Genomic DNA, 22,478 nt, shown 5'->3' on the forward strand with positions numbered 1-22,478 from the left:
ATCCATTTCCCAGGTGTAGTCAGCAGCAAAAACCTCCTTCCCACCCCTCTTTCTCCATTTCCCAGGCCTGAGAGGGTCAGAATCTGGGAGCAGCATCTTCCAGCAGCGCTGCTCTCCCCTCAGACAGTGGGGCTGGAAGGAGACAGTGAAATATCATCTGTGGAAAATCTGTCTGAGCTGTAATTACAAAAATCTGTCTGATGTACAGGATGACACTGGGCTTGGCAGCCTTGTCACAGAAACGTTCAGCTCGGCAAAGCATCTGGGAATGGAAATATTTTTAGAGTGGTTCTGTAAACAGAATAAAAACCCCGAGCAGTAATTAAAGCAAGGCCAGCAGCGAGGTCTGCTGGCTGCGACTGTGTGAGGAGCCAGCTAAGGAGACCCAGCCTCACACGGGCTCTCTCTCCTGAAATCTTGCGTGGAAGAACCCAGACTTTCGATCTTTTTCAGTTGTCTCATAGGAGTTTGCAGCAAGGCCATTATTTAACTTCAAATTCATCCCAATAACTGCATCCTGGGAGGTTGTTATAGACATGAGATGCGTTGGCTTGTTCCATGTTGGCCCAGTGCTTTTCCCAGATGAAGGAATGTTTTGGCAGGCATCAGCATTGTTTGACTTCTTTTCTTTTTTATTTAAAAAAAAAAAAGCTCGCCAACAAGCGCGTTATTTATGGCTATTTTTGAATATATGTTATTAAACACTTAAATATATTGGAATATTTTTAAATGACCACCCATCTCTGCTAGAGCCTGAGTAGTGTAACTCTGACCCAGAGCTTTTCAGGAACGTTGAGTATTTCTGCTGTTTCCTTCCAAATGGATTAAAGGAAACAATGCCAGCACAACTAACATAAACCCCAAGTGCTTGCTCCAGCCTTATGTTTTGTATGGCAAAATCTCGACCCTGTCAAGCTGCTTTTATTCCCCCAAACACTGTTTATCTAATTAAAGGCATAAAAGGAGAAGTTGAGGGTTTTTAACATTTGGAATGAGAGTGATCCACAGCTTTGAGTTAAAGCATATATATACACACACACACACACACACGTACGTATACATACATACATACATACATACATCTATATATATATATGTTTTAATTTTTTTTTTTTTTTTTGCATGGGAATGGTGTGTAGGAAAAAAAAAAAAAAGAAGAAAATATATAATTTTTTCCTTTATTTTTTGTCCCGAGCCAAATATTTGTTTTCACTAATGTACAAGAGCAAGGACCCAACTTGCCTTGGGATTCAGAGATGTGTAACAAGCCGAGACTTCTGCTGGCAGCTGCTTTCCAGGCCCTCCCGCTTCCAAGGCTCTGGAGGATGTGGAGGGCACTGCGATCACCTGAAGGATCAGCCTGGGGAGAGATGGTTTTCATTAGGGATATTTTTAGCTTTCCTATAAGATTCCTCTGAGCCAGCACATTAGTTTATTCTGGAGTTTGAAAAATAGGTCAGAAACGTGTGAGGCGGCGGTTTGCGAGAGCCAGGGCTGGGTTTCCATCCCGGAGCGGGCCTGGGTTGAGCCATGCTCCACCAACCCAGTGGGCTGTGACACTTTGGTGGCTCCTAAGAGACAGAACAGGGTTTAAATTTCCCAATTCTCATACAGAAGCTCGGTGCATAAGGGGTTGGGTGGGTTAACTCAGGAGACATCTGATGCTCCACGAGGGGACTTGGGTGGCTCTGGGGGCATGTCAACGTCCCATGATGACTACCCTACCAGACAGCCCCAGAAGGTCCTTCCCTGTTTTCTTTCCCAGCTCAAACCCCTCCTGGATCCAAGGTCCTGGAGAGCTGCAGTAAAAGCAGAGCTTTCTGACACATTCCCCTGGCTCTCGCAAGGTGCTCACATCCCAGTTAAACACCCCGCTCCTCTGCCGCTCCTGCAGAGACGGCCCAGATCACAGCAGGAGGAGGATTGTCGCTGTTCCCAGGCTGATTAATGATAGCAGGCTTGTGAGGAGCCCACATGTCGGGTCACGGGGTCTGTTCTGTGCCGTAGCCCAGGCAGAACCTTCTGTTTCCTGCCTGTTTGGAATCCGCCGGGCTCCTTGCGCAAGGCCACACAGAAACGCTGTGGCACGGCCAGGAACTCTGGTTTGGAAGCTCAATTCCCAGTTCTGCCTGCAGTGAGGATGAAATCAGAGCTCCCGCTGCCGTATCTGCGTGTGCTCTGCCTGGGTGACAGCAGCAGGGAGCCCACATACCCCAGGTTCCACACAGAAATCTCCCGGTCAGAGCCCTGAGCTGGGGGCTGTCCCACCTGGTCCAGGAATGGACACACAGGATGGACCTTAAAGCATTTTCCTCCGAGTGCTCCCAGAACTGGCAGCACCTACTGGGCCTGGCCCTGTGTGATCGGTGACTTCTGCCCGCCACGGAGCCAGAAACTTGGCTTTTGTTACAGGAAAACCTGAATGTGCCTGAGCACAGCTCCCTGAGCAGCAATGGCTTGAAGCAGCTGTGCCACTGCACCTGCAGGGACTGTCCTGGAACAAAAGGATGGGAACTTCAGCAGTAGCACAGAAGCCTGGCTGCTGACACGGCGCCCTTCGGAGAGGGCGGATGCCTGGCAGGAAACCTGCTTCCCTCCCATGTAGTGCTGGACAGGACCTGACCCCGCTCCCTGTGTCCTGGAATCACCTCCAGGGAGAGTGCTGGAGCCTCCTGTGGTGGGGAAGAACCATTTTAAGTTCCTACCCAATGCTGTTGAGCTGATCTTGCCTTGGAAGAGCAGGGTGCCCACTTGGCACGGCGGTGGGAGGCCTCTCTTGCACTGCCCACAGGCTTTTGCAGCAACATCTCCCTCTTAACACCCTCCTTGCCCATCGAGTTGACCGTGAACTTGTCATTGAACGTGCTCCAGTCTTAAATTTTCACCAGCTTTAAGCGTGTGCAGCCTGCCCTGGCGCCGTGCAAGAGGTGCCCTTCGCTCGTGCCACCCTTTTGTGCCAAACCTCGTGTCCCTTTGCCCCGCAGCTCTGAACTCGTGTGCCCTGAACAACGGTGGCTGCGAGCACGACTGCGTGCAGGTGACACTGGCCCAGCACCGCTGCCAGTGCTGGCACAACCACCAGCTGCACGAGGACGGCAAACGCTGCGTCCGTGAGTCCCCGGGGCACGCCTGGGGGGCTGGGGGGCCGCGGCTTCCAGCTGGGAGCTGCGGGGTGGGGATGCTCACATGGCCAGCAGATCAGACTGGGGGATTTCCAGTAAAAACTCTGTGTGTTTTGTTGTCATGGATGTATCCTGTGGCTTATTCCAAGGGATGGGAAGAGCTGGAGGAGTGCAGCCAACAAAAATGGAGTTGGATGAAGGCACAGGCTGCTGTTAGGAGTGGGGGGACAGCGGAGTGCGGCAGCGGGGCGCAATCCTCTCCCTCTCTGGCTGACCTGCTCTGGCTCAGGGAGGAGAGAGGCTGAGGGGGACAGAACACAAGGTTGTTCTCATTCATGGCAGCTGGCATACAAAAGGCAGGAAGGAGAGCAGTCCTGAGCTGTGAGGTTGCTACGGCAAAGGGAACAACTGGGACATTACAAACGCAGCAGTCAGCGGGGTTTGGAGCATCTATGCCAGTCCTGGGGCAGGTCAGAGATTGGCAAACCTCTGGGTAGAGCACCTGGAACAAACTGCCAGCTCTTGCTCTGTAACCTCTGCAGAGGGATGTGCCTGTGCCAAGCTTCTGCTGGAGGGGTTCTACCCAGCTTCATGCCATCCTTTTGCAGGATCTCACACCGTGCGGATCCTCCCCATCGGGTGGAGCGGGCATTTTCTGCCCGGTGCAGAACAGGCTGTCACACACTGCAGGCTCTCCTGCTGCTCTGTGCTCTGCTCTCCCACAGTGCCACAAGAGGCAGGGTCTGTGTGGAACGAGCCGGGCTCTCTGCTCTGCCTGCAGTGAGGAACCCGTGCGCTGACAGGAACGGGGGCTGCATGCACCGCTGCCACAGCCACCGCGGCCGCGCCCGCTGCGAGTGCCACCCCGGCTACCAGCTGGCCCCCGATGGCAAGGCCTGCGAAGGTGAGTGCCCTGCAGAGCTCCCGTGGAGGAAAATTGCTGTTTCTCGTGGATGAGGGAGCGCTCGGTGCGAACAGAATGGAGGGAAGCTCGTGCTTCCCCTCGGATGGCTCAGGTGGTGTCTGTGCAGGAGCCTGCTGGAGCTGTCAGCTGCTCCAGGGAGGGTTTAGGCTGGACACTGGGGAGAAGTTCTTCCCTGAAAGGGTTGATCAGGCGTTGGAATGGGCTGGCCAAGGAGGTGGTGGAGTCACCATTTTCTATTCTTTATTTGAGAATAAACCAGATGTGGCAGTGAGTGGCTGGTCTGGTGACAAGGTAGTTTTAGGTCACAGATGGCACTTGATGATCTCAAAGGTCTTTTCCAGCCTCACTGTTTCTGTGAATGTCCCACTGTCATGTGATCCAATCTCCTGGCAAGCATTACAGCAATTCCCAACTCTTAACTCTGTGCTTTGTTGATCTGGGCCCCAATGAAGGGTTCAGGGTGCATGAAACCAGCGCAGAACTCAAATATAATAACGATAATCCCTCTGGAAGGACGTTTCAGGTTCAGCCTACTTATGTTACATCTTTCTCCCTCTCCCAGATGTGAACGAGTGCCTGACAGGGCTGGCCATGTGCGCACACCAGTGCCTCAACACCCGGGGCTCCTTCAAGTGCACCTGTAACCCGGGCTACGAGCTGGGGGCGGATGGCAAGCGATGCTACCGTGAGTACTGCGGGACAGAGCACACCTGGGCTGCTGCAGGCACGGGTTTGTCACTGCCCTCTGGGAATCGCCCCGGCCAAGCTGTGGAAATCTCTGCCGAAGCATTTCACAAGCACTTCTGGGGTTGTTTACTCCCCCACCAAGATAAAAATCTCGGTCTGATCTTTAAAATCACCACGAAGCCGCTTTAGCTGGTTAAGGCGATTGATTTGGAGCCATTTGGCTTCAAACAAGCCGAGTTCTGCTCTTGGGGACTCTGCTGGACAAACTCAGTCGGCTGCAGATGTGTCACTGGAGGAACTGAGCCAGTGAAGGGATCACATCTGCTCCCATCAAGGAAAGAAATAAACTCTGTGATGCAAGAGTGAGCCGGGCTGTCCTCACGGCTTCGTGCAGCTGGTGCACCCCAGCGGGGCCAGGCTGAGCCAGAGCCACCAGCCCCTCACAGACGACAGCCACCGTGGCAGTCCCAGTGCTGGCAGCTGGTGTTACTGGGAGCTCTGAGGGTCCCCTTGTGCCCTGCTGCAGCTTGGCAAGGCTTTGCAGGCCATAAATGGGTCTTGAAAGGCACCAAGCAGAGCAGTGTGGGGCACCAGGATAACGATGTGAGATTTAAGAGGCTGAGTGTGTACACAGCTTTCTTCTTGAGGACCCAGGCAATCCCACCCATAACCACTGATATTGCCCTGGGGTCAGCAAAGCAGCCCTTCCACTTGAAGGGTTTTCTCCCTCCCCTTCCTAGCACGTTTCTTTCAAGCAAAACCCTGTTTGTGCTGCTTTAATAAGAGATGGGAAGAGAGGGATGACAGTCATGCTGTGAAATCTGGAAAATGTCTTCCAATGTAGCCCAGCTTTTGTTTTTGACAAGCACAGATCCATTGGGAAGCATCAAGTTCCCTTTCTTTCATCCTCCTTGGGTCTGAATGCACGAAAAACTCCATGTTCTTGAAGGCAGAAATTGTTTTCCTGAGGTTCAGGACTGAGTCAAAGCTCCATGAAACAAGTTCCTTTTAGTTTAAGAAAGCTTAATTAGCTAGACAAGTTTACAGAAACCTTGCCAAGCTCGGATGATCTATGGCTGCAATTGATGTTTGTGCCGACCACTTTTGACTTGTCAGGAGCTAACGATTCTCGCTGTAGGCATCTGGATGTTTCCCTACTTAGCTGTGTTCTGCTGCTCCCATTTCTCCCTGGCACCAGGACAGCTCTGCCCTGAGCCTGAGCCAACTTTTGGTTGGCAGCACACGCTGCTGCTTGGCAGGAGTGGGAGCAGTTTCATCCGCAGCCTGTTCATCCCAGAGATTGCCCAGAGCCTGCTCCACGACCCCGTCCCTAAGAGGCTGCGTGAGATCCAGAGGTTTCTTTTTATACCCCTCTTCCCAGCCTGGCAGTGGCCTCTGCGCTGAGCTATTTCCATCCTTTCCCACTGCAGATCCCCCTCTCCAGCAGGGATGCAGTGCCAGGAGCTGGAGGGGGCAGGCAGGGGCCAGCGGTGTGTGCAGATGTGTCCCACGGGATCCTAAGCAGGCTGTCTTTTCCAGGGATAGAGATGGAGATTGTGAACAGCTGTGAAGCCAACAACGGGGGCTGTTCCCACGTGTGCCACCACACCAGCTCTGGCCCAGCCTGCACCTGTAACTTTGGCTTTCGGCTGGAGGAGGACCAGAAGTCGTGCACCGGTAAGGAACAGGAAAAAGACCAGACCTGGATTCCCAAGCACATCCCAGGTAATGGTGAGGATCCCTCTTGGGATCTTAGGTCGGGATCCCTCTTGGCTTCTGTGTACGTGCACTTCAAACCAGCTAAAGAGAATAGAAACTGATGGAAAGTGAGAGCAGATGAAATATGCTCAAAGGTATCCTCAGACTTCCCTCAGGATATACTTGGACAGCACTTATGACTTGGACAGCAATTATGACTTCCAAACGAATTAGTTTTTCCCAGATGAAACTGCCCTAAGCAGGAGTCAGTCAGGTGGGATCACCTTGCTTGTAAGGACACCAAACCTGTATCCACAATCCCCAACTGGGAATCACACTGAACTCCCCTCAAGGACTCAGGATTCCTCCCTCCATGGATGGGGAGGACGATCTGTTAACGCAAAGCTCCCTGAATTCAAGAGGAACTCGAGAATCCTGGCTCGAGTAAAAGCTCACCAGAACTATCCAGGGAGCAGTGCAAGGGTTCCTGTCACCACTCTGCAGTGTATTGACACCCTTTGTTTCTCGTTTAGATATCAATGAGTGTGACACCGGTTCTCACTGCTGTCAGCAAGACTGCTACAACTACGCTGGGGGCTACGAGTGCTCCTGCCACGCCGGGTACAGGCTCAGCACCGACGGCTGCGGCTGTGATGGTGAGTGCCAACGCCTCCCTGGGCTCCAGGCACAGCCAGGGACACAGGGAATAGGCCCCTCTAGTTCTGGTTTTTGGGATTTTTGAACACATCAAGGTCAGACTGGGCTAACTCAGAGTGAGCTGGCCCAGGCTTGACCCCATTAGTTCACAAAAACGTTTGATTTTTGACTCCAGAGGGCAAAGCTGCCCATGACTTTCACCCAAGGGATAAAGACAAATAACAGCGTCTGTACAAAACACAGCCAGGACGGTGACTAATGAAGCTTTTAATTAGGAGAACAAGAAATTGTCCTACCTGGTTATGAACAGCCAGGCATTTCTTCCAGTTTCTCCCAGCTCCTACCAGTTTTCCTGCCAGCTTTCTGATGAGTCACCTTTCCAACAGAATGTGGGGAAAAATCCCCCTACTAATTGCTCTCACTTCCAAAGCCCTCAACAACATTTCCCAGGGGAAGGAGCCAAACACACCCACCTGTTCCTACACAATTAATAATGGATGGGAACTGAAGCCCAACACATTTTTTGTTGAAACCCAGGCATCCCTAATCCCTGAGGTGATTTTGACTCCATTTTTAGAGTCGATGGCTTCACATATTTAGCAGAGAGGATGAATTACTGCTGCATGGCCGGGCGTGGCCAAGCCCCTGTCACTGCTCCTGTCCCACTGGAGTGTCCCATGTTTTGTAGATGTGGATGAGTGCTCTGCAAACAACGGAGGGTGTGAGCACACGTGCCAGAACCAGCCAGGGTCGTTCCAGTGTGGCTGTGACATTGGGCACAAGCTGGACGAAGACAGAAGGAGCTGCATCTGTGAGTGCCTCGTCCGAGCTGCCTCAGGCTGGGCAGAGGGTCCCGCCTCGGAGCCAGGACCACCCAGCCTGCAGCTCCCTAGCCCTGCACCTCACCTCTTTCAACTCCTTCACAGCACCTGAGCAGTGGCAGGGCCTCACCCCAGCCCTGGAAAGCTCTCCCAGGCTGGAGCAGTCGTGTTTCAGCCTCAGTCACGGCACTGTCCAAGGAAGTGCAGGGAGTTCTGGCACAGCTACACAGCCTGCAGTGATGGCTCCAGGGTAATCACAGAGCCAGAGCCCCTTCCACAGTCACCAGCCCCTCCAGCTTTTCCTTGTGAGAAGTAATAGATTATTTATTTGTAGCAGTACAGAGATCTTGAGGTCACGGACCTCACCTGGGCCCACTCTAGCCAAAAAATCCCTGAACAACCAACCTGGAAGAGCTTTAGAGGAGTCAAAACAGGGCGAGATCAGTGCTGCAAACCTGAGACCCACGGAGAGTTCTGGTTTCCCTTTGCTGCTGCAGAGGTCCTGCCCCGCTGTTCACCTCCCAGGGACCTTGTGTCCTCTCCCAGTGTGACGCTGTCCCCTCTGTCCCTGCTCCCCCAGCCACAGAGGACACGGTGGAGGCCCTGGATGGCCGGCGCCCCGTCATCCGCCCCATCCCTCACGTCGCCATCCTGCGAGATGAATTCACCCAGCTCCTCAACGACGACTACGAGGAAGAGGAGGAGGAGATGGAAGCACGAGGGGAGCACACGCTGTCGGAGAAATTCGGTGGGCATTCTGCAGCAGCGCTCCGTGCTGTGCTTTGCTCAGAGCTCTTCTGGGTTTATTTGTTTGGTGAACACACCGGGCTCGTTGAGTGCCAGGAACAGAACTGCTGCTCTGCTGCAGCCTCCACACTGGCCTTTCTCAGCCCAAACTCCCCCAGGACGCTGCAGCGGCCTCGGGGAGGTTCTCACCCGCCGTGCCTCTCGTTGCAGTCTGCCTGGAGCACACGTTTGGCCCCGACTGCAGCCTGACCTGTGACGACTGCAAGAACGGAGCCGTCTGCACCGCCGAGGGCAGCGGCTGCCTGTGCCCGGCCGGCTGGACCGGCGTGCTCTGCAACCAGAGTGAGCGGCAGCCCTGTCCCCTGCGCTGGGTGCAGCCCTGCGAGGCCGTGGCGGGGCTCAGCCTCGTCTCCCTCTCCCTCCCCAGCTTGCCCGGCCGGCACCTTTGGCAACAACTGCAGCCAGAGCTGCCGGTGCCAGAACGGTGGCACCTGTGACCCCGCCACCGGCGCCTGCCGCTGCCCGCCCGGAGTGGCCGGAGAGCTGTGCCAGGACGGTGAGTCCGGCGTCCCCTCGCCCTCTTTGTGGTGCTGGGGGCCATGCCTGTCCTCCTGGTGTCGGTGTCTTAGCACTGTGAGGGTCGGCGCTGTCGCTGGTGCTGCTCCCTGATGTCCCAGATGTGTTTTTCTGAAGCCTGGAAGTGTTTCCCGTGGGGTCCCCTGCGCTGCTCCTTTTGTAGCTGCTCATCGACAGCACCTTTCAGCTCTCTTGTTGAACCATCCCAGTGAGAGCAGCTTGGACATATTCCTGCTCTGAGTCTTGTGTGGAAAAATGTCATTTTAAAAAGCATAAAAGGAGCGGTAAACAGCACTCTTCCCCTACAGAACAGTGCCCCAGGTGCTCTGTCCTGTCTCTGCGCTCAAAGGCCTTTGCAGTCCCTGTTCACTGCTCGTCCATGACTGGGGGCTGAGATCTCTATTCCATGGGGCATTCAGTGGCAGACACAGGAAAGAATGTCAAACCCACAATTTCCATTGTTAATTTCCATGGAAACCGTGGAGGCATTTTCCACCCAAAGCATTGGAAAGCTGTGACAGCAGCAGTTACTCAAAGTACCCAAAGGAGGCGTCACTGCTGGTGGTGCTCATTTCTCGCCCCCAAAGGGTTAAAATTTGGGGGACATAATTTGAAAACCAGAAAGAGGGAGACAATGAGAGATTCAGACAAAAGGACTTCGGTCACATGTTGGGAGCATATGGGAGCTGTTACTGAAGGAGGAGAGTGAAGCAGAATGCAAATGAACACAAGATACCCCAGCCTTTCCTTTCTGTAGGAAGGAGGTGATTGAGGGGGACAGAGAGAAAACAGGAAGGTAGAGTTAAAATAAACAATGCAGAATTGCTCTGTTGTCCCTGGGTTGGCATTTCCTCTGCTCCTCTGTTCGTGGGGATGAGGCACGTGCTGCTGGGAAGAGCACTCTGCTGACACAGCCTGTCTGCCATGTGCTTCCAATATCGAGACCATCAGCACAACAGAGAAAAAACCCAATAATTTTATTCACTGAATAGTGCAAATATCCCTGTGGCTTTTCAACAGGAGCAGCCTCATGGGTTGCTTTCTCACGGAGGGCAGCCCTGACCCCTTGGAGCTCTGTGGGTGGGTTATTTCTGTCCCAGCCAGCAGAGCTGCTGGTCACAGCGAGTGCAGAGCTGATGGGTGCCCTGGAGCACCACGAGTGGCAGCAAGTGACACCCCCTGTGACGCTGCAGAGCTGATTTGGAGCTGGTGCAGGGAATCTGATCTCTCTCCTCCTGGCTGCATCCCTGGCCTCACACAGCTCTGGTTCCGGCGTGTTTCCCTCAATTAAAATGACCTGCTAGAACTGGCTCATCTTCCCAAGAACCCTCTCTCCATTACTAGGGTGCCCCAAGGGATTTTTCGGGAAGCACTGCAGGAAGAAGTGCAACTGTGCCAACCGGGGTCACTGCCATCGGATTTACGGAGCCTGTCTGTGCGATCCCGGCTTGTACGGCCGGTTCTGCCACTTAGGTACGCTCCTCCTCCTCCTGGGGGTTACCCCCTGATTCCAGCCCTTCTGGGAAGGAGGTTTCTGCCCCTCGCCCTGGCTCTCTGACCAGCTCTTCCCTTTCCCTGCAGCGTGCCCCAAGTGGGCGTTCGGGGCCGGCTGCTCGCTGGAGTGTCAGTGCCTGCAGCGCAACTCGCGGGACTGCGACGCCAGGGACGGCTCCTGCCGCTGCAAACCCGGCTACCGCGGCCGGCGCTGCGAGGACAGTGAGTGAGGCACACGCTCAAACATCCAGCCACCTCGGAAAAGATCTTTGAGGTCTTCTCTATGACCCAACACCACCCTGTCACCCTGGACATGGCACTGAGTGCTCATCCAGTCTCTCCTTAAACACCTCCAGGGACGGTGACTCCAGCACCTCCCTGGGCAGCTCATTCCCACACCTGACCACCCTTTGGGAAGAACTTCTTCATATGTGACCACCCTTTGTGAAAATCTTCTTCCTCATGTCCAGCCTAAACCTCCCCTGGCACAGCTGAAGGCTGCATCCTCTCGTTCTGGTGCTGCTCCCTGGGAGCAGAGCCCAACCCGGCTGCACCCTCCTGTCAGGGGGTTGTGAGAGTGATGAGGTCTCTCCTGAGCCTCCTCTTCTCCGGGATGAGCATCTCCAGCTCCTCACAGCACTTGTGCCCCAGACCCCTCACCAGCCTTGTTGCCCTTCTCTGGACATGCTCCAGCCCCTCCATGTCCTTCCTAAATTGTGGGACCAGAACTGGACACAGCACTTGAGGTGCTGCCCAACCAGTGCCGAGCACAGGGGAGGAATCACTGCCCTGCTCCTGCTGGCCACACCATTCCTGATCCAGGCCAGGAGCCATTGGCCTTCTTGGCCACCTGGGCACACTGCTGGCTCCTGTCCAGCTGCTGTCCATCAGTCCCCACAGGTCCCTTTCTGCCTGGCCGCTCTCCAGCCACTCTGTCCCCAGCCTGTGGCACTGCAGGGGTTGCTGTGGCCAAAGTGCAGGACACGGCCCTTGGTCTTGTTAAAGCTCACATCCCTGGCTTTGTTCCGTCTATCCTGCTTGTCCAGGTCCCTCTGCAGAGCCCTCCCACTCACACCCGGCTTGGTGTCATCTGCTGCCATTCTGTTCCCATGAAGCATCCCCAGAACATCCCCCTTTCTCCTCCCATGGCCTCTTTTCCCCAGTAATTTTCCCAGGGGAAAGCTCTGCTTGCTTTCCACCCTCCCAGGCTGTCTCACCCCTTGCTCACTCAGGAGCACACGTGAGCCACGTTCAGCGGTCAGCAGGAGCTGTGGTGGGTGGGGACAGCTGTGACAGTGGAGCTTGGAAGGGTGCTCAGCACCCAGGGCCAGGCTCTGCCGGGGCAAGGAGTAATTTCAGAGCTTCCTTCTCTCTAATGATGGTTGTTCACAGGCTGTGACCCTGGGTATTACGGGGACGGCTGCAAGAAGAAGTGTAGCTGCTCTCCAGGAGTGCCCTGTGACCCTGTCACCGGCAAGTGCCACAAGGAGTGTCCCCCAGGCTACCACGGCGAGAACTGCGACCAAGGTGAGGCAGGGCAGCTCTGTGTGTGCTGGAAACTCACCAGCCCTCACAGTTCTGCTTCACAAAACGACACAAAAGCACTTCCAGAATCCCCTGAGAGCCCCAGCCCACTGCAGGTGATCTGATGGGTGGCCAGTAGAGACTTCAGGGGACACAGCAGCTGCCATCCACAGGTCTCTGTGAGGTGCTGCCACCTCGGTGAAGTGGGAGAGTGAATTCCTTGTATAAAATGAGCCTGATTCAGAAAAGGAGAGCAAGGTCTCGCTCCCCCCTGCCACTGTGTCGGTAGATGGAAGTGATTGGGATCTAATTATCTTTCCCTGGCCTTGATGTCTTTTCCCTTCCAGGCAATCCCTGCCCAGCACAACACCACCACGTTTTCTGCTCTGTTCTCTCTTCCTTATTGAAACTCTGTTTCATCTGCAAGTGCAAAGGAGTATTTTACTTTTAATTTACAGTAGGATTCAAACTGCTGCCTCTTTATGAACCTCCTGGAGCAGTTTTGTGCTGGGGATGGGATGGTGACTCAAATGCCTAGCTCTGTGTATGTCTAACTGCGTCTAGCACTCAGGCTCTGAGGGTGGAGATTTCAAGATCCTGGGGGTGGTTTGTGTGCCAGAGAGCTTCACTTTGGGCAGACAAAGGTGCTTTGAGAGAACCTAAAGGCAGTGAGTCATTGGCACGAGGTGATGATTACAAAATATGAACACAGCGCTTGGAAAAGAATAAGTTCTGCCAACCACAGAGCTGAGTGGCGACTGAAAAATCAACCCACTCCTGCTCTCGTGGGGCTGGGGCCTCCTGAACCCACTTCAGCTGGTTGGGCCCTGCAGAAAATGCAAAAAGTTGGACACCTGAAGACAGACTGCAACAGCAGAAGTCACTTCATGGAGAGGTTGGAAGTGGGCAGCACCCGGATTTGGGTTGGAGCATCCCAGGAATTTCTGCACTAATTGATGTTTAGCCAAGCACTTCACCCCAGCCCAGAAGAACCATCAGCCTCACTGATCTGCCAGCACAGGGTTGTGGTGCAGAGCCCCATCTCTGACAGGACTTGGTCGGAACAAGAGCTGCAGAAAGCAGCAAAAATCCCAATGCGAGTGCTACCGTGGTGCTGGCAGGAGAGATGGGAGCAGCTCCTGCAGGGCTGTGCTCCCTGGCAGGGTCTGACAGCCCTGAGACCCCCGTGGTGGGATTCTGTGGCCCCTGGAGCTCCCGGAGCCTTGTCAGGCTGGGTGCTCTCACTCGGGATATTTTTAAAAAGGGTAAGAAAGGAGCTGAAGGCTGTAGCGGGGGGAGTCACAGGAAATAACACAAATATTTGTATAGAAATAGTAGGCTCTTGGCTGTTGTTCGGGTCTGGAAATTATTAAAGGGTGAAGACAAACATCTGCCATCAATTAGCAAAGAGGAGGAATAACAAAAACTCCACTGTGTCACTGGAAATGGAGGCGCTGCGTTTCCTCCGCGGTTTGTCAGTGCCGGTGTGTTTGCTGCTGCTGAAGCTTTACAGAGCGTTGGCTTTGGTGAGCCTGGAGCTCTTGTGGGGGACTCAGAGAAGATTCAAGGGTCTTTGGTCTGGGGCCCTCGGTTTGCACGTCACCAGCTGGTTGCTAAACCGTGGCACGGGGTACAAAGGTGAAACCGAGCTGGGATCAGCAGGACCACGCTGGCATCCAGAGCAGAGGGAAGGAAAAGCACTGACTCCTGCTCTGGAGGAGGATGCTTCTTCTTTCCTGCTTTCCATCTGTGTCCTGCTGCAAACCTGGCTGCTTCTTAAAATTCTGGTGCTCACATCCTGGAGGCATTGAGCCAGGGAGGGTAAAAACCTGCACAGCACCTTGGAAAAGCCAAGGGGTGGTTTGGTGTGGGGCTGTGAGCCCGGTGTTCTGCACCCCAGCCCAGAGACAGCAGGGTGGCTTGGGCAGAGTCCTTGTCCGAACACTGGAGACCAGTTTAGCCTCAGCTTTTGGGGATGTGAGTGGTCACTGTTGCACGAAGAAATACTCATTGAAAGGACACGCAAGAGGAGTGAAGTGACCGGCAGAGAGACCAGGGCAGCGGGGGCAATGCTGGAGGTGACCAGCGTGGCTTGGAGTGGTCACACCCAGGCTCATGGAATCATTAACCTTAGAAAAGACCTCCCAGATCACCCAGTGCAACCTTTGAGCAAACGCCACCATGCCCACTAAACCACGGGCGCAGGTGGGAACCCCTCCCAGCTGGGCTCTTCCCACAGACCCAGAGGCTCCTCCAGCCTGCAGGGCCACGTTGGTAAAATGCTCTTTTACTTCACCTGGGGAAGGGAAGTTCTGACCCTGCTGTTCTCCCACAGAATGCCCTGAGGGGACATTTGGGCCAGGCTGTCAGCATCCCTGTGCCTGTGGAGAAGCATCCTGCGACAGGAGCACAGGGCAGTGCCACTGCCCACCTGGCTGGACAGGACACGACTGTGCCCAAGGTGAGCAAACACTCAGAGATTTCGGTGTAGAGGGAGGGGTTTCGGTGTAGACTTCTCTTTTCTTTTACCAAAATTCATTTTAGAATAATACCCAGTGCAGTTAGAATCATCTTTGTGGAAAATTAGAAAAAAATGGCATCTTGGTGAGTCCTGGTGAGTCAAAAACAGCACGGTGAAAAGGGTGAAGATGTTTTTGGTTGTCAGAGTCCTCAGTGTAGGAGAGGAACCTTTCTTTATTGATGTGTGTTTTTAATTGCCTTCACCAGATTACTCTTTAACTGCTGGAAAACTAGAGAGTCCAAAATCGAAAGCTTTTGCATGATTCTGTAGTATTGCAGCAGCTGGAAGGCGTTAGTCACATTGAGATGTCCCGCTCCTTAGAGTTTGGCTGAGCAATGAAACTATGTGTGCACAGTGCTTACCATACATTTCAAGCTGCCTTTTTTTTTCCATGCCCTGGACCAGCTTAGGACCGGTTGGAGAAGGATTCTTGCCCTGGTTTTAGCAGTTTAGCCTTTTGCTCCTTCTTTGCAACTCCCAGCGGGTCCCGGAGCAGTGACTGATGTGCTGTCCACAGTGTGACAGCAGCTGCGGGGTTCCTGTGCCAGCAGGACCGTTTCCCACCGAGGAGCCCTTGGAGCTCCCCACAAGTGGATGCAAATCCAAAATTGGCATGAAAATCCTGGAGCGAGCTCAGAATAGCACTTGCAGAGGGCTGTGGAACAGGCACAGCCGCGCTGTGCTTGCTGGAGGCCAGGAGCTGCGAGCAAAAATCCGCGTCTCGCATGAGCACAGCAACCACGGCGAGAGGGAACCCGAAAGGTCAGACATTTCCCTCTGCACCTCGGCTCTGATTCCAGCCTTCTGTGTTCTCTGTCTGCTCACTCCCCAGCTTGCCCTGGGGGTCTCTGGGGGCCAGGCTGCCAGGAGATCTGCCCCGACTGCGCCAACAACGCCAGCTGCGACCCCGCCACCGGAGCCTGTCGGTGCCCGCCGGGCTACACCGGCCAGCGCTGCCAGGATGGTGAGTGCAGCCTGGGGTGGGGCCCTCAGCTGGAATGTCCATCTTCAGCTGGAATGTCCATCTCCAGCTGGATTTGGGGTACTTCAGCTGAGCTGTAGCATCTGCTCCAGCGAGTGGAGCATCCAGTGGCCGAGCAGGCACTGCCATGCTCAGCACGGCCGGCTGAGCACTGTGCACATCTGCGTTTTCCCACTCACCAGAGTGCAGGCTGGGCACTTCAAAGTCCCTCTAGTCCCATCTCCACAGGAGAAAGGAATGCAAAATGCTGAGCCCCTTAACCTGTTCAGCACCCACTCTCGGGGTGCCAGAGCTGTGTCAGTGCTGGCGGCTCTGCCAGCAGCTCCTCCCAGCGCCAGGGTTCCAAGAGCCACCTGCAGTCCCTCCCTGTTTCCCTTGGCAGTGTGTCCGCCCGGCTGGTTCGGCCCCGAGTGCCAGCTGAGCTGCAGCTGTGGGAACGAGGGACATTGCCATCCGGTGACGGGGACGTGCAGCTGCCCGCCCGGCTGGACGGGGCACCACTGCCAGCGAGGTACGGCGCCTGTGCTCCGCCACCCTCACTCCTGGCCCGCTCTGACCTGTGCCAACCATGCTGCCATCGCTCCGTTCTCCTCTTCATTCCTCTGAAATCTCTCTGAAATCCTTTTGGTTTCTTTGCTCTGTCCGGTGCTGGCAGCGTCCCTGGCCCCTCTGCAGCCGCGTTTGTCCCTGTGCCCAAGGGACGCTGTGCCCACGCCGCGCTCTCGGGTGCACGCCAGTGATGGGCTCCTGCTGTGTTTTTCCAGCCTGTGACCTGGGGCGCTGGGGCCCCGACTGTGCCCACGCCTGCAACTGCAGCAACAGCGACGGCAGCTGCAGCGCCGAGAGCGGGCAGTGCGTGTGCGAGGCCGGGTACACGGGCACCCGCTGCGAGCAGAGTGAGTGCTGCCCCTGCCCTGCCTGCCCTCGCACCGGCCAGGGGCTCAGGTGTTCCGGGGAAAGGCGCTGCTCCAGCCCCGTCCCGTCCCTGGCTGTGATGCTGATCCTGTCCCCAGCGTGGCTGGGTGATGTGGGTACGCGCCCGTAAGGTGTTGGAATCCACTGGTTGTTATAAAAAAAAGCAGCTGCCAGGTTCATTCCGTTCAGAATCCAAGCCCCTGCCTTAGGACAGCTTGTCTGGGACCCAGGAAAGGGCAGAGTCCTCAATCTCCTTTCTTTCAGAGTGCCCGGAAGGGTGGTTTGGGCAGAGCTGTCGGCACCAGTGCCAGTGTGACAACGGAGCCACCTGTGACCACGTCAGCGGGGCCTGTACCTGCAGCCCGGGCTGGCGAGGAACCTTCTGTGAGCACGGTGAGTGCCTGACCCTGGGGACCAGGGCTCCATCCCAGAGGGTTTGCGCTCCCTGTCTGACTTTGTTATCCCGTTACAGCAAAGAGAATTCCTCAGGATGGTCACGGAGGGAGCAACAAGTCTGCAAGCTGCTGACTCTGGTTTTATTTCTGGAGGGAAAAGGTCTAGGGAAAAAAAAAAAAAAAAAAGAAAAAAGAAAAAAGAAAGAAAAAAAAGCTGATGAAAATATAAATAATAGGCGACCCAGTGGTTGCACAGCTGCCGTGGTCACCCAGTGAGTGTGTACATGTTGCACACAGGGTCTTGGAGCAGCCTCTTGGAGGGGGTGCAGGGATCCAGCTCCCCCAGCAGTCTCTCCATGGTCAGGAACCTCAAGCCGTCATTCTCCTGATCCACCACTGCCCTCTCCTGTGCCTGGAATGTCCTCAGTGGACTCTCATCCGATATCTGCTGCCCTTAGTCCCGGCTGTCACACTGGTGCAGCCTCACTTCGGCCACAAAGGCCACCAAGGGGCAGGCACCTCTTCCCTCTGGGAGGGCTCCAGCTCTGCATTTTGTGTGGATTTCTCCTTTGTTTCCTGCAGCCTGCCCTGATGGATTTTATGGACTGGAATGTCGACAAGCGTGTGACTGCCTGAATGGTGCCCACTGTGACCCTGTGACCGGACAGTGCCAGTGTCCCCCGGGCTGGACTGGCCCCCGCTGTGCCCAGGGTAGGTGTCTGTGGGAGGTGCCCACCCTGCCCTCCGTGGGCACTCAGGAGCCAGGGCTGTATCTCCTGACAGGTCATAGGAACGGGAGGTCTGGGTTGTCCATTCATGATTTTCTCTGTGTGGAATTTAATTTGGGTTCAGACTGGGGGGCTCTGCCTGAGCGTGTTGTGGTTGGATGCAGTGAGGGCTTGGACATCCAGCAACACTCTTTCCAAACAGATGAAGGGTGTAACGCTGATGGTAGCAGTGCCTGTGTTTGGATGTCAGGCCTGTAGGACACGTTATTTCCCTGTAACACCACAAAAACCCCTCACACAGCAGCCAACCACCACTGAGAGATCCTCTCCCAGCCCTTGGGAGGGTTGGCAGGAGCCTGGCTGCTGCAATTCCCACCCAGTGCCCACCATTCCTGCCTGCTCTGCTCCCCTGCAGCGTGCCAGGAGAACAGCTACGGCCAGAACTGCAGCCAGACCTGCCACTGCTTCAACAATGCCACCTGCAGCCACGTCAGCGGCCGCTGCCTCTGCTCGGAGGGGTGGACGGGACCCTCGTGCCAGCAAGGTAACCCTTCCCAGCCCAGCCTGCTTCCCCTGCCAGCATGGGCAGGAATGCCATCCCTCGGGGTGGGCAGAACGCTGCTGCCTCTCACCTGAGCAGGTGGAATAGCAGAAGTAATTTTGTGGGCAGCTGTGCAGCCTTCGGGGTTTCATTGGCTCCTCTGGCATCACAATCGGTGTTGCTCTGTCTCAGACCATCCACCCACGGCTCTGGCAGGGTGGCACAAGCCTCCAGAGCTGTGTCCTGACCGGGATGTTTGTCCTGTTTCTCCCTCAGCCTGCCCGGCGGGTTTTTACGGGAGGAACTGCCAGCAGCGCTGCCTCTGCCAGAACGGTGGCACCTGTGACCCGGCCACGGGGGCCTGTGCTTGCCCTGCGGGCTGGACGGGGCTGGCCTGCGAGCTGGGTGAGGAAACAGCCTGGGAGACGGCTCTGGGGTGAACAGGTCCTGGTTTGGAATGGTTTTCCTGTGGAGGTTGGGGGTGACGTGTAAGGGTTGGGGTGCACGGTCCTTCCTGCGCACAGGGGCGGTGGGAGCTGGAAAGGTGGGAGCTGGGAGGGTGGGCACCAGGACAGTGCCTCACCCTGTGCCCCTGCCAGCCTGTGCCCAGGGGCAGCACGGCCTGGACTGCCAGCAGCGCTGTGAGTGCCAGCACGGGGGGCTCTGTGACCGCCAGACAGGGCACTGCCTCTGCCAGCCCGGCTGGACCGGCCACAAGTGCGAGAGACGTAAGTGGGGGCGTGTGGGGGCTGATCTGGGTGTCAGTGGCTCTGTCAGCACCTGGGAGGGTCTGGGGGCTTAAGCAAAGATGTAAAATTCAGATTTCAGCAAGCAGGGAGCTGGCAGTGCCATGGTTTTAGCCGTGCCCCGGTTTTGCCCACTGTTGTGCTTTCTTCTCCCACAGAGGGGTTTGGGTGGGAAGGGACCTTAAAGATCACCCAGTTCCAACTCCAGCTGGTTCCTGGCATCTGAAGGCTGTCCTGAAGGTGCTGGTGCACACCCAGAGCAGCCTGTGGCAGTGCTGGTGGGAGGAGGGTGGGATTCCCAAAGGCACAGACCCCCGGGCACCAGTGCAAAACCACGGGCTCCAGGCAGGGATGAAAGCAGGGCAGCAACCCCGTGTGGTGAAGCCAAAATGCCAAGGGAGGAGCTTCCTTTTTATTACTTTAATGGTAACAGTGGATCGCCCCTTTCCATTCTTCCTTCTGCGTGTCCCTGTATCACACTGACCCTCAGGGCCAGCTCTGGTCCCCTGGCATCTGTCCCTTGGTGGCTCTGTGTCTGCTGTACCCTGAGACGTGACACCCTGGCAATCTGCTTCCCACGAGGAAGGGTTTGAAAAGGCTCTCGGCCCTCAGAGCAGTGGCAGGGACCTCATCACATATCAGCACACCAGGAGATCCACAATGACATGTGGCACGTCCTTAAATCAGGGTGTAAAGTGCAGTGGTGGCACTTGCCAGCTGGCACGAGGCACAAGGGAGCTGCCACCAGAGCCTCAGCTGCCACCAGCCACTCTCAGGTTTCTTGTTGGGAATGCTTCTCCCTTCAGGAGGCTGTAAACAGCTCTGCTGGCAGCTGAGGCCAAGCTAGGGTCCTGTCAGCTCCCCATGTATTTCAAGCTGCCTTTGTGGGCATAAGAGACAGACCCAGCCAGCTGTGGATGTACTGGGAAAAAGCCCCCAAAAGTCGCTTTTTTTGTGCATCTTGTCCTCTCTGCTGTGTTTCCACCCCTGAAGCTTGTCCGGAGGGGCACTTTGGGGCGCGCTGTGAGGAGCTCTGTGGCTGTGGGGACAACGTCTCGTGCCACCACATCACTGGCGCTTGTGACTGCCCCCCTGGCTGGAGGGGCCGGCGCTGCGAGAAAGGTGAGGAACGTCCCTGGGTAAGGGAAACCCAGGGAAACATGGGCTGCTCCAGAGCCTGGGAAGAAGGAAACTTCATTTTTAATGGGAATTACAAGTTGTGGCAAAATATTTTGAGGTTGTGACACAAGATGCTGCCGGGCTGGCTCGGGGCAGGAGCTCCTCGGACTCTGATGCCTTCCAGGCATTAGCAACAACTTAAAATCCAGGCAGGAGACTCACATCCCGCTGTTTGTTTTCCCACAGCCTGCCTGCCAGGTTTCTTTGGGAAGAACTGTGCCAGTGGCTGTGCCTGTCCCCAGGGAGTGCCCTGCCACCACGTCACCGGCCAGTGCGGCTGCCCGCCAGGACTGACCGGCTCTGGATGTGAAAAACGTACGGAGATGGGAACGATCCTCTCACAGCTCTGCTGCCAGGCCCTGGGAACGTGATGGGTCAAGCAGTTCATACAGAAAATAGAAGGGGAAAGAAGAAAATGAAAAAGATAAACAAGGAAAAACAGGCCGAGAGTGGAGCTGTGCCAAGGAGCAACTCCCAGTCTGGCAGCTGGGTGCAAGCCTGAGGAATGTTAGCAGGGCAGAGGGAGCCAAGTGGGAAATCAGAGCTGAGGGTTTATCCAGAGGATTAGCAATAAATCACTATTCAAATGAGCTCCTGTGGGTATGAGTGAGTCTGGAAGAGACAGCGGTGTGTGAGCACGTTCCTTACGCAGAGGACAGTGCTGGATTTGCCACCCCTGTGTGTGCAGCTTGCAGAGATGTGAGGGCAGGTAGGGCTGGCACAGAAAAAGGCATCTAATGCCTTTAAGTACTTGCCCTTCCTCTCAATCCAAGTATTTCCTAGAGCGAATAAATTTTTTGCGTGAGAGTCCCTTTGCTTTTTGGGTGGCGGGGAATTTTACTGCCATAAAAGGCTCTCTACATCCTAGCTTAAAATAAAACGTTTCAAAAAAAAAGCCTTGCAGAGAGGGCTGGGACAGCTCCTGAGCCGCCTTGGTGCCCTTTCTCCTCACAGCCTGCCTGCCAGGGACCTTCGGGGAGGGCTGCGCTCGGATCTGCCAGTGCTCCGGAGCCACCCAGGAATGTCACCCTGTCACCGGCGCCTGTGTCTGTCCCCCCGGCTTCCACGGGCCCTCCTGCCAGCTGGGTGAGTCCTGCCCTGGTCCCTCCGCATCCCCTTTGCAGGCTGTCCCATCCTGAAATCTCTGTGCCCTGAGGGATGTGCGTGCGATTCGAGTTCTGGGCGCTTTGGGGCTGCTCTGTGTGACGGGACGGATCGGAACCCAGCGATGGTGCCAGCCTGGCACAGACCGCTCCCAGCAGAGCTCTCTGCCTCCTCCCGGGGTGAAACATCCGGCAAACCCACCCGCTGGGGTTTTCCCGGGATGTCTGGACCTCGTTCTCGTATTTTCAGACACTGAGGCCGCTGTTTGTTGTCCCCTCAGAGTGCTCCCCGGGCTGGTACGGCCGTGACTGCGAGAGGCCGTGTCGGTGCAAGAACGGGGCCGGGTGTGACACTGCCACGGGGATGTGCCACTGCCCGCCGGGCTTCATCGGCGCCGACTGCGGCATCGGTGAGCGCGGCTGCGGCCGGCGGGGCTGGGAAAGCAGGGGGGACGCCAGGGGTGGGAGGTGCAGAGCCTGCCCACGGAAAGGCCACTGACCCTGTGGGGATGAGCGGCAAGCCAGGGAATGACTCCTGGGAAAAGCTCCTGGTGTCCTTTGTGCACCTGTGCTGGCAGCAGGTGTGTCCCTGCCGTGTCCCGGGGAAGGAGCCTGCAGATGACCGTGTTTGCTCTGTACCTTGGCCACGGAAACGTTCTTCTGCTCTGTTTATTTTACGATAAAGTGCTTTCTCCTGAGGCACCGTGCCTTCGCTGCATCACTGTACAGCCATGGCTGGAGGGTTTGGAGCAGCCTGGTTTAGTGGGAGGTGACCCTGCCCACGGCAGGGGGGTTGGAAACAGATGATCTTTAAGGTTTCTTCCAACCCAAACCATTCCACGATTCTCTGGCACAGCAGGGCCAGGCTGGAGGCTCCTTCTGCCTCCCATCGCTCAGCTCCAGTGCTGTGCAAAACTTTCACTCTCCCACCTCCCCAGCCCTGCTTTGGCCTGACCGAGGTTTTCCTCCCTCCAGGATGCCCCGCTGGGCGCTACGGCCAGGACTGTGCGGGGCTGTGCCCCTGTGGCGCCGGTGTCCCCTGCCACCCTGTCACCGGAGACTGCGTGTGCCCTCCAGGCAGAGCCGGCCCCACCTGTGAGCAAGGTAAACGTGGGCT

The 22,478-nt window shown here is 55.8% G+C and overlaps 1 protein-coding gene across 1 annotated transcript in view; it reads left to right on the top strand.

Moving 5' to 3' along the window:
- The window catches only part of MEGF6 (multiple EGF like domains 6), a 76,998-nt gene that overhangs the window by 50,252 nt on the left and 4,268 nt on the right, over positions 1-22,478 (top strand). Inside the window, exons 5-30 of the mRNA XM_040084684.2 lie at positions 2,985-3,110; positions 3,904-4,026; positions 4,610-4,732; positions 6,274-6,411; positions 6,966-7,088; positions 7,778-7,900; positions 8,491-8,658; positions 8,868-8,999; positions 9,085-9,213; positions 10,578-10,706; positions 10,815-10,949; positions 12,120-12,254; positions 14,587-14,712; positions 15,605-15,736; positions 16,137-16,265; positions 16,519-16,650; positions 16,934-17,062; positions 17,647-17,775; positions 18,208-18,336; positions 18,610-18,738; positions 18,933-19,061; positions 20,073-20,201; positions 20,445-20,573; positions 21,213-21,344; positions 21,643-21,771; positions 22,337-22,465. Of these exons, the coding sequence (XP_039940618.1) occupies positions 2,985-3,110; positions 3,904-4,026; positions 4,610-4,732; positions 6,274-6,411; positions 6,966-7,088; positions 7,778-7,900; positions 8,491-8,658; positions 8,868-8,999; positions 9,085-9,213; positions 10,578-10,706; positions 10,815-10,949; positions 12,120-12,254; positions 14,587-14,712; positions 15,605-15,736; positions 16,137-16,265; positions 16,519-16,650; positions 16,934-17,062; positions 17,647-17,775; positions 18,208-18,336; positions 18,610-18,738; positions 18,933-19,061; positions 20,073-20,201; positions 20,445-20,573; positions 21,213-21,344; positions 21,643-21,771; positions 22,337-22,465 (3,396 nt within the window). The remainder of the gene's footprint in view (positions 1-2,984; positions 3,111-3,903; positions 4,027-4,609; positions 4,733-6,273; positions 6,412-6,965; positions 7,089-7,777; positions 7,901-8,490; positions 8,659-8,867; positions 9,000-9,084; positions 9,214-10,577; positions 10,707-10,814; positions 10,950-12,119; positions 12,255-14,586; positions 14,713-15,604; positions 15,737-16,136; positions 16,266-16,518; positions 16,651-16,933; positions 17,063-17,646; positions 17,776-18,207; positions 18,337-18,609; positions 18,739-18,932; positions 19,062-20,072; positions 20,202-20,444; positions 20,574-21,212; positions 21,345-21,642; positions 21,772-22,336; positions 22,466-22,478) is intronic.

This window comes from Hirundo rustica, chromosome 22 (genome assembly GCF_015227805.2).
Source record: "Hirundo rustica isolate bHirRus1 chromosome 22, bHirRus1.pri.v3, whole genome shotgun sequence".
NCBI classification, from domain to species: Eukaryota; Metazoa; Chordata; class Aves; order Passeriformes; family Hirundinidae; genus Hirundo; species Hirundo rustica.